At 38.4% G+C, this 11,500-nt stretch overlaps 1 protein-coding gene across 1 annotated transcript; it reads left to right on the top strand.

Annotated features, from left to right (window-relative positions):
* The first annotated feature begins 340 nt into the window (after nucleotides 1-340).
* Nucleotides 341-10,218, top strand: LOC306972092 (ubiquitin-conjugating enzyme E2 H-like). Its single transcript, XM_079568569.1, has 7 exons — nucleotides 341-402; nucleotides 4,043-4,119; nucleotides 5,263-5,337; nucleotides 5,408-5,447; nucleotides 5,563-5,615; nucleotides 8,066-8,194; nucleotides 8,265-10,218. The coding sequence occupies exons 1-7, from the start codon at nucleotides 350-352 to the stop codon at nucleotides 8,387-8,389; spliced, it is 552 nt and encodes a 183-aa protein (XP_079424695.1). The 5' UTR covers nucleotides 341-349; the 3' UTR covers nucleotides 8,390-10,218.
* The last annotated feature ends 1,282 nt before the right edge of the window (nucleotides 10,219-11,500 follow it).

Below are 11,500 nucleotides of genomic sequence, written 5' to 3' on the forward strand. Positions count from 1 at the left end.
AACACTCTATACAGTAGGTGGCATCTAACCGTGGCTCGTAAACCTGAAAGAAGAAGAATGTAGTGGCTGTATTGTAAGGTTCGCAGCCCCTCCTCTGCTCAGTGCTCAGTCTGGTCCTATGGTCTGCTCAGGCTGGTCGCTGCTGCTGAGCTACTGCCACTAGCACGGTCTTCAAGACAGCTCTCGGTGGAGGTGATCGGGGGGGACAAATGTTCGAGCCAGAGTCTTGTCCTCGGACAGTGTGGGCAGACTGCGGATACAGTCTGTACGAACTGTAGTTTTGGTCAGCTAGAGGAAGTCGATTCGCCGTAGTGTTTTTTTTTTAGATCACTTTGAAAGGAAAACAAAAATGTCGTCTCCAAGTCCGGGCAAAAGACGAATGGATACCGACGTGGTGAAACTGTATCCTTTGCTGAACATAAACAAGCAGAAGTAATCAGCGAAATCGACTAGTCCTTTGTAATGTTTGTCAGCTGTCCTTTGTTGGTAACATTAACAGCTACCATTTGACTAATGGTAGCTGTTAAAAAAAAAATATATATATATATATACATATATATATGTATATGTATATATGTGTATGTATATATATATATATGTGTGTGTGTTATTGAGCATTCGGATTGTCAGATATTAGCTTGCTTCGGTCGAGTGTTAAGATGAAGCTACATTAACTAACGCTGTTTTCGGATTTATATGGGCTCGGTGTCCACACTTGTTATTTGTTTGTCAGGGCAGAATTGGCCAACTCGCTGTAACGTTCTTAACAGTGGCTAATAACTCTGTTAGCATTGAACATTGTTAGCCTTAGCCCTGAGAGATAGTTGCTCAGCTTAATAGCTTGTTTTTGTCTTGGTAATGGTCTGACAGTTCATAAAAGACAGTGGTCATGAGCTGTCTTGCCATATTTATCGACATTTCTCTTACAGAATGTGGATTGCTTACGGATTAACATTATAGGCTAGCTGCTTTAGCACGCTAACGCAAGCAGACGACAAAATACAGCTTAGACTTGGAAAGCTGTTTGTCCCGAGGACTGCAAGATTCTATTCAACGGCAACACTGCCTCGATCGAAGTTATTTTATTATAATTCATCTCGGAGTAATTTGTTGCTTAGTTTGAGTTACAGTTGCAGTGCATCTACCATATTGATAAACACACTTGTATTTGTATTAGACTCTTATTCAGTGTTAACATTATTGAATGATCTTCCAATGTCGACTTTATTATTATCTCACAATTCTGTCTGCAAGATCTTTTTTCAATACACTATGTTCTTTATAGATTTTTGGTTCGAATTTGACTGCCCGTTCCTTATTTTTCACTACAAGACTTTCTCTTAACCCTTACATATCGTTGGATATAAAACCAAACAGTTTGCCTCAACAGTTATTTTTATTGATGGGTAGGTTTATTTTCAACTGTGCTTGTGGAAGTTAAGGAAAGGATTTTATTTTTTTTTCCTCCAGCGTGAAGGGAATTGTTTTGTTTTTGTCCTGCAGCCTGAACCTGTGCTCTGATTGGTCAGGTTGTTACCATCCAGAACAGGGCGCAGGGCGGAGCTTTTACACAGCTGATCCGAACAACAAGGCAAGACAAACACATGCAGCGATGGGGGCAGGGACAGAGGCTGGTCTAACATGTTTCCCCCACACCAATAGCATTAGAAACTATAGACTTTTACCTGTTACCCTCCGACTGAACCGAGTGCATTTTCTCCAGTTTGACTTTACCCAAATCTAAAAGCTTCTCCATTGCAGAACAACAGTGTAATGCCTCATTTGAAAGTGAAGACCTACAATAGTGATTATAACTTTTTGTCTCGTCGTCGTTTATATCACATTTTTGAAGCGTTTTTGTTGTGTTTTCACCATGTTTTTGCCACAGTTTTGTTGAGTTATCTCCATATTGCATTTTGTTGCTTTGCTGGCACTTCTTTTTTTTTAAACACTTTTAAACACTTTTTTTCAAACAGTTTTTGTCACCCTTTTCGTGCGCTTCCATCTACATGTTCGTCATTATTTTGACACTTTTTCAAGAGGTTTTTAGATTTGGATAAAGCCAAACTGGAGAAAATGTGCGTCCATGTTATTATTTGATTTATCCCTCAGTTTGAGGTTTCATGTTATGTCCATTCATATGAGCATCCTTGTTTATTTCAGGCAAAGGCACTCCACAGTTTAGCACAGGGAGACAAGGACATCACATGGTTCGTGACATGTAAAATCAACATACTTTTCATCATGAAGAAAGCAAGCTTCAATTTCATACTTTCATGATGATGATTTATTCGAACATAGATGATTACACTTAAATAGGCCATCGTTTTTACATACTGAGATATGTTCTTACCTTAGCTTAGACAAGTTGATGCATAACTGGTCTTTGTGCATGCACTCAGTCACGCAAATAGACCCAAGACATTGTTAGCATTTAGCCTGTCCCGCCGGCTTAGAAAATCGACATGTATCATTTTATATAACTAGACTTGGATTGGCTTGTAACTTTATTTAAATAGGGAAAACTTGGAGGAGATTGGTTGCTTCTAACTTCACCCTAGTTTGGAGCTATAGGAATATGCACGGAGAGGCTAAATGCTAACAACGTCTTTGGTCTATTTGCGTGACTGAGCGCACGCACAAAGACCAGACAGTTACACATCAACTCGTCTAGGCTAGGGTAAGAACATATCTTAGTATGTAAAAACGGTGGCCTATTCCGTTAAGTGTAATCATCTATGTGCGAATAAATTATTTATAAAGTGGATCATGCTGCAGTATAGCATAGCATAGCATAGCATAGCATAGCATAGCATAGCATAGCATAGCATAGCATAGTATAGTACATACGTATAACTACACCACATGTATCATGTGTCCTCTATTCCTTCATTAAAATGCTTATTTGCAATGGTAGCTTAGTTGGGAATTTTTTTTCTTTTCTTGCTCTTTATTTGAACTTTAAACGTAAATTTAACTTTAATACTACAGCTGATTTATCCGGGGATGCCCCCGGATAACCTGTGGTGGTTTCCAAATGATATTTTGCCTTGAGTTGTTCTAATGGCATAAAAGCAAGATGATTTGTTTTTGTCTGGAATTGTTTTTACCTTGCTGGTTTGAAAACCTTTTCAAAAACAGATGACATGAGGAATTGTGAATGGTGATGAAACAGGCAGTCAAAAATGTTGTTTAATTTTTTGCTTACGTTTTTACCATCTGTGCAGTCTCTGTCAGAGTCAAGTTAGTCTTGTGCTTCCTAACAACACACAATATTGGTTATGACTAGTTCTCTCCACCCAAGTCATCTGCTGCAGCTTGATTACACCTGTGGCCAACCATCAGGGCTTTAGTGTTTTTTTTTTTAGACAGGATTAAAAGTCTGTTGCTTTTACGGACACTTTAGTTAATTGTTAATTGTTTGACATCAAAGGTAAATATTTATCTGTTGACACTTCAACAATCTCACCTGATCAAATCACAATGATAGAAATTGTAAGGAAATGAAATTGGGCTATAGGTATCACATCCTGCATAATCAATGTCAATTGTGTTTTTTTCCTGTAGTAATTTTGTTTTTGTTGAAAATGGTACCATGGCAATTTAAGTTTGATGAAGCAACTTGAACTTTACATTACATGAAAAGTATATAGTATTAGTATAGAAGTGGTATATTTTAGAGCTTGTAGCTGCTTTTTGAGACTTAGCTGTGATTGGCTAAAACAAGGTGCACTTGATCCAATCAACAGATAATAGCCCTGTAAGTCCCACCACTTCCCAAACGATTTAAACTGGACCCTTTATAGCTTGATAACTTGATATTACTGTGTTTATCATATTTGTACTGTCATTTTAATCTGGCTTTTGCCAGATCTAACTCCAACGTCCCACATTCACCGTTTGGTATATCAACAACAATCAGGCCAAGTTTGATGCAAATCTGAGATGGTCATGAATCCATTAGTATGAGTATAGTGGGAGTTTATTTAATAGTGCTCTTGCTGCCAACAGTCTGTTTCTCCTTGACCATCTAACCCTGCAGCATTGAGAGCCAACATGAGGTAACCATTCTCAGTGGACTCAACGAGTTTGTGGTGAAGTTCCATGGACCGAAAGGAAGTGAGTAAAATTACAGATGAATGTGGAACATTTGAGGTTGCATGATGCAAGAGCAACTAAACTTATTCAAGTTATTATCAAAATGAGGCATTAGGAAGAGAATCATTTTTAGAGGGAACCATTTTAAAAAGCCTACCTATAGGTCATTTTGGGCTGCACGATTTCGACTAAAAGAAGAAGCCATTTTTCAAAGGCCATTTATGTTGTATATTTTCATGCAATTGAGTTTTACCCTTAAATACATACTTCTAAAACTGATGCTATACATCGTGGTTCATTAAAGTTAAAGGCTCTATGCTGCACAACATTAAGGAGAAAGATTTAAGACTCCAGTCTGTTCAATAGCCCAACAAACAAGATAGAGAGCATTAGTGCTGTAATCTTACCGGTTTGCTTTGTTTTCACTAGAGTTCAGAATGAATGCTGTTTGTTGTTAGCACTGAGCTAATAAGCTGGCAAAGCAACATGTCACAGTTTGTCTAGATCTAACAAACTTCTTTCAGTGCGAGTCTTTGCTCAGGCTGAATGGGCTTTACCACAACTGACTTTGCATTTTTAGTTCCATGTGGCTTTTCTCAAAACAAAATATGTCCAAACAACTATTACCAGAGTGCGTTTAGCTTTTAGCCATTCGATGCAATCACGTGGAACCTAATTGCAGTTTGTACAGCCTGCCTGTTTGCACTGCAGCACATGCAAACTTGTTTCCTGTAAGCACCTTTGATTGACCAGTAGGCCAACCAAGCATGTGAGGCTAGATTATTATAGTAAATAAAACCTCAACATTAATTCAATGTCAATTAATTGTACAGCTCTAAGCCACAGGAATTCACACATGCCCTCCTCAGTACAATGTCAGGATAAAGTTATTCTCCAGGACATTATCCGGAGAATGTCCTGCTGAGGACCCATGGGTGAATTTGGTTGAAGCAACATCTCCAGGAGACAGGTTGATAATCTCACCCTCCCTGAAAAGTTAACAGGTCTGAGGAGAGGTGAGAATGTTCATAGTAAAGGCACATGTTGCATTTACCAATAATGACACCCCAAGTGCTTTTACTTATTGTATGGCTCTAATTTATGTTAACCCTGAATTTGTTCTAATATTTCAATTGAATCTGACCCAAGTTCCACTTGTTTCAGCGCCATATGAAGGTGGTGTGTGGAAGGTGCGGGTCGACCTTCCAGATAAATACCCCTTCAAGTCACCATCTATAGGTACTTTCTTATATGTAAATAATATGATCTCATACTTTTGAACATTTCAAATAACTCTTTGTAATCCTAGGGTTCATGAACAAGATATTTCACCCCAACATCGATGAAGCGTAAGTGTTTTTGCTTTGTTTTGCTTATTGATGTTTTTCAAAGTCTTTATATTTGCTACTCTTCGTGTCCACAAAGTATTGAGTGTACTTGTTTTTTATTTGTATCCCTTTTCAGATCAGGAACTGTGTGTTTAGATGTCATAAACCAGACATGGACTGCTCTCTATGGTAGGTCACAGTCTAAGTTACTAACACACATGTGTAACTTTCCATCATTTGATCATGAATAGCACAATAAAACAACATAGCACATATTTTACTATTTCGACGCTGTACATTACATTACATTCAATTTCAATATAAGAATAACCTGAACATGGCTAAAATGGGACTAAATTAAGAACATGATGTATTATATTGCGATAACAATAATTTGACTTGAAGATACTGTGCAATCTATTGTTACCTGCATCAGAGATAAATTGTGTGTTGTTGTTTTTTTTTGCTGTGTTTTACTGTTAATCACTGTCCTATGTTTATTTAATTGTGGACATATATTATAGATTTGCCATTCACTGTTGCTGTAACCTGATTTTATAATGAGGACAGCACATTTTCTTTAGAACAAAGGTCATTGTTAGATATGACCAAAAAAGTAATTAGAGAAATAATGAAATAATCATGTGATAAGGAAGACATAAAGTTAGAAAATAATGTTATTTTAGTGTCTAAAAGTGTCCTGAGCTCAAAATCAGTGGGGTCAGAATCACATCTAGTGGCCCCTAAACCTCATCTTGTAAGATGTTAATGACAAAGAAACCACAGAGATGTTATAAATGCCATGAAAAGGACATAACATACCTCACCATACTTAAATATTGCGCTGGCTTCCCTATTCATCTGTATGAGGATAGAACATTTATATCAGGTCTGTATTCAGCAGCAAACGAAATCTGCGCATTTGAAAGGAACAGGCTCAGATAGGCTCATGTAGCATCAAGCTGCAGCTATATAGTTCGGGTTGGAATGTTATTAATTCACTGTTACCATCGAGATCTGCCATGTTTGTGGGTACTTGCAAACGTAATCCATAAATAAATGTTAGCTAAAAAGAATATAAAAAAGTGGAGAAAAAAGCCGTGGACCTGAGTCTCTACAGTGAGTTACATGGATTTACCAGTAGTGTCCAAGTGTTCATGTGAACAATAACTCTTTTACTGTTCTATAAAGCATTCAATTGGATTCAAACTGGCATTAAATCTTAAAATTGGAAAATTATGACATTGCTCAACAATTTTTTTCTGTATTAGTTAATCAAAAATACCAAAATATAGGTCTAAAACAGTCGTTCCCAAACTTTTTGGAGCCATGTACCCTTTAAAGCTTTAGGTGACCAGGCGCATACCCCCTACTTTGACGAGATTGGAAACACTGTGAATATAGCACATACAATAAAATATCTATTTTATCCATTATCACATTCCACATTTAAACATGTTTTGCTCGTCTGGCTGATGGGCTGTTAAGAATGTGTTGTCCTACTGAAATACAAAAATATTCAATGCTTTGTCCCAGTGGACAAGCTCATTCTGAACACCAGATCCACTCCTCTGCGTCTCTCTCACTGTCAAACCCTTTATAACCAATCCATCAATTTTGTTCCACTTTATCCGGGGCCGGGTCGCGGAGGCAGCAGTCTTGGCAGAGAAGGCCAGACTTCCCGATACAGATCCAAATGCACTGATTTAAGCTCTCGTTTATGCAAAGATCATTTATATGCAGGACATTGCAATCTTCTCTTTCACCATCCACTCACTCGTCGGATCAGAATGAGTGGGAAACTCGTGTTGCAAATGGAAGACTCTGGTCTGGCGGCATGCGGACAGGCTCCTCTCTCTTTATGACTGATTGTAAAGATCAAACTGTGGTGCTGTCCATGTTGAAGCCACAGCCTGCCATAGCGGGCGCTCCCAGTCTCCACAGAGTTTCCACACTCGGGTGTAAAGTTCACCTCTTGAGGTTCGGTGTAGGAGTGAAGGGCATTTAGGTCCAGAACTGCATGGTAGCACAGCAGTTAGTGCTAGTTCACAGCTAGAAGGTCCCGGGTTCGATTCCCACCTGGGCGGGGCCTTTCTGTGTGGAGTTTGCATGTTCTCCTCCCCATGTCTTCGTAGGTTTCCTCCCAGGTACTCCGGTTTCCCCTACCACTAAAAACATGTACAATAGGCCAGGATGTATGATGTGTTTGTTTGTGTGTGTGTGTGTGTGTGTGTGAGAATGTATGGTGGTGGTCAGAGGGACCGTTGGCGCAGATGGTGTGCAGGCACGACAGCGCTTCTGTCAGTGCCAGGGGGAACTCAACCCCACCAAGTGTGGGGTGAATGTAAAAATTGTCTCATGTAAAGTGCTTTTGTGGCATTAAAATATAGTATTTGAGCATTAAAAAAACGGTATTAAAAAGCATTCAGTTTGACTTGCTTCAGCCTGTATAAACCCTGACTAGCACACTGCTGATTAGCCTGCATCATGCTCTTAAACTCTCGATATTTGAATTTTGGAAAGGTTTTGTGTCGCCTTCAAAGAGTAGAGACCTCTAGTGGACAGTCTGGGACCTACTTGAACCATACCAGGACTGCCATAGTGGACTGTGTTATATCTTGATTCTTGTTTTTTGACAGATCTGACCAACATCTTTGACATGTTCCTGCCTCAGCTGCTGGCTTATCCCAACCCCATTGACCCGCTAAACGGAGACGCAGCTGCCTTGTACCTGCATCAGCCAGAAAACTACAAGCACAAAATCAAAGGTAGAGCTGGTGGAGAGGCAGTATTAACTTTACTGCGACATGAGTTTGGTGTCATTGCTGTGTGTTTCAGAGTACATCCAAAAGTACGCCACTGAGGAAGCCCTAAAGGAGCAGGAGGAGGAGGGCGGCGACTCGTCATCGGAGAGCTCCATGTCAGACTTTTCTGAGGACGAGGCACAGGATATGGAGTTGTAGTGAATGGAGAGAGAACACACGACAACAGACTCACTACTATATTCATATTTAAGACTATTTTTACACCAATACAAGGATATTTATGCCTTCATAAGGATTTGCAGTGTGATTGCAAAATACTGTTTCGGAACTCATGGCCACCCTCTTCCCAGCCCCTCTTTCCTTTGAGAGCGTGCTTGGACTAGAATGGAGCCATTCATTTTCACACTTTTCTGGCTTTGAGCCTTGGCTTTCAATCTGCACCAGCAATGGGACCAGAGGTGTCCCAGGAACTGTGCCACTGACAACGGGACTGTTTACATGTATTTGGTTTACTGCCTCTTCTGTTTCAACATGTGCATTCATTTGACTGCGTACTACAGTAGACTTCTCCTGTCCTGCAGAGGAGCAGGATGACAATCTTATGTTTTCTTCAGTGCTGCCTGTTGTAAAATAACCATGGATTTCTATTTTTACAGTCATTGTTATTTTTTGCCACATTTCCCCGGAAAATAATTTTGGAAGCCTCATTGCCTCCGAGAAGCAAAGGAGTGGAACCCATGTTTGTTTTTCTGCCAGCGCTGCCCTCTGTGCAGACGGTGTGGGACACCAATGAAATTCAGGGAGAATCATGTCAATTGTTGATCTGATGCATCACTCAGACCTTCAACACCAATCTCCTCCCCTTGCCCTCTTGTATTGTGGCATGAACCAGAAGTGAAGTGAACATGGGGGTGACACATGAGTAGGGCCTTGTTCAATTTTTCAACTTTGAACCTTTGCCTATTGCCAGTAGAGAAGTATAATAGTGTTTTAACTTGTGGACAGTTAAGGTCAACTGTCAACACCTTCAGTTTGACACTTACATGTCATTCTAACTTGAGAAACAAAAGGTCCTTTGTGGACGGACATTGTTGATTCAATCCGTCCAAAGAACATGTCGTTCATACCCCTGATATGCAAAAACATGGATCATCTTCATCATTAGTCTGATAGAAGTGCTCTTTGTTTGTAGCCCGTTGCTTTCCAAATAGTGGGACCAAACACTGAACTGTTTTGACAAAACCTAACAATAGGTTAGAATCTGTATAATATAAAGCTTTTTATTTTGTTTTGTTTTTTGAAAATACAGCTAAGAGCTAGGACTAACTAGTTTTCTTATAACTGTGTGGCAGTTTGTGGATTTGTCCCACACTGGAAAAAGTGACTTGTCTTTACAGTTTGGTCAGGCCTGATAATTAGCAGGGTTTCTTTTGGTTTTAAAGCAATGGGCATACATTTATTGTATTAATACACTTTGATTTCAATTTGGTGTCTTTAACAAAGTACACAAGCTTTGGTTTATAATACTGAAAGCTTCTGATTGTTTTGCGAGTCAAAAAGAAAATTAAAAATAAACCTACTTCTTTTACAATTACTAATAATATCATTCATGCTGACAATTAAATACAATTTGTGATTCATTAAAAAAATCTTATAAGGGCAGGGCTTTTTCTTTTTTTTTTAACAATTAACCAAATATTCTTTGGACAATGGGACATCCCATTGAACTTTGGTCAAATCCATTTGTCTGTAACAATTTGAGTCAAATGAACTTTTGACTATAGTTTGTTTGAATGTTTATATATTTTAATCTTCAATCATCTGTCGTGGATTCAGAAAAACATCCATGAGTTTTTATGGCAAGAAATAAATAAATGTGCTTCCCTTGTAACTTGAAGTAAATAAAAATATGTCAATGTTGCCAGTTTCCCTAATTCTGGAATATAAATAACAAGGCTGGATAAATAATTTTATGGTCAGATGGTTGATTAAAGCTGGCCAGGGATATTCTCCAACATCTGTCCTTGGAGCTCCTGGGAAAGAGCTCTGGTTTGAAGTGTTAATAAAGTCAAGTACGGCTTTTGTTCTTTAAGGTTCAACCAGGATCTTGATCTTGATTGTGAGTGTTTCATTGAGTTTTACACTGACTGACCTGAATGAATTGAAGAATCGGTGAAAGTGAAAGAAAAAAAAACTTAAAGATGATTAGATTAAAGCGTGTGCTTGTCACCGATCAGGTCTTATAATATGAGTCCTCTTGCTTGGGTCATGAAACAAATTGCAATAACAATTATCCAATCTTTTGAACGGCTCTTTCAAATGAACAGATCTCCCTGTAAAGGGCATTACATCTCATCACTCAAAATAACAATAATACATGTGCACAAACCAGACTAAAGACTCACTTTACAGGAGCTGAGTCAGTTACAGTGACATTAGGACTAATGCATGTAAACACGTCTCATCAGACTGTGAGCCAAAGCTATATTATTGTTTTATTATTTATTTAATGGGTCCTTCTCAGCCAAATGAGCCCATGAACATTGCCTGTAAAGATATAATGATAATGATAAGGCTATAAAGGCCTCAGTAAGGTACATATATTTGGCTCTAATTTAAACATCAGTGAAACTACTTTACATGTAGTAGAATGGGTGTTTTTAATGTCACAAACTTAAAGCTGGGGTACCAGTTCCCCATTCAGAGATTAATACATTCAACTTCACTGTTACTTTGTTCAAGGATTATTATACAAATGTTATATCATGGTGGCGTTACCTCAGGAAACAATAATTATTACTTTGTAACAAAATGTATACTAACAACATTTTTATTTGAATACACAGGAGGGAATGTGAGAGCTAGAAACAAGTTTGGGTCAAAAAAATGTCACTGTTTGAACAGGAAAAATAAGGTACCCCAGCTTTAACAAGTGTAGCCTATGCAGTTAAAAAATATGGTCTATATTTTCGTTGATAAACCAAAAAACATCTTAAAACAAGTACAATATTTTTCGAAAAAAGAGTAGACATTTCTAGATTCAGATTCAGTTTATTTGTCATTTACAGTAGTAGCACAAAGTGCACTGTCAAACATGTCACATAGTTAAAAAAAAAAAAAAAAAAGTTAAAAGAGGTTACAATACAATACAAAAAAATTGAATTTGTGAAGGTAAAAAGTAATAAGCCTGATCAAAGTGTACCATTCAAAGACATCATCGCTTGTGGAAAGAAGCTTTTACTGTGGCGGCATTTATCACATTCAATAGCACGATAGCGGCTCCCAGAAAGGGAGAAGTTCAAACAGGTC

Source organism: Gobius niger (genome assembly GCF_951799975.1).
Source record: "Gobius niger genome assembly, chromosome: 12".
Lineage (NCBI taxonomy): Eukaryota > Metazoa > Chordata > Actinopteri > Gobiiformes > Gobiidae > Gobius > Gobius niger.

Excerpts from the sequence above, each read along its gene's own strand:
- LOC306972092 (XM_079568569.1), top strand. The coding sequence starts at position 350 with ATGTCGTCTCCAAGTCCGGGCAAAAGACGAATGGATACCGACGTGGTG. Across the intron at positions 5,448-5,562 it reads CACCCCAACATCGATGAAGC|ATCAGGAACTGTGTGTTTAG; the intron begins GTAAGTGTTTTT and ends ATCCCTTTTCAG. Across the intron at positions 8,195-8,264 it reads CTACAAGCACAAAATCAAAG|AGTACATCCAAAAGTACGCC; the intron begins GTAGAGCTGGTG and ends TGTGTGTTTCAG.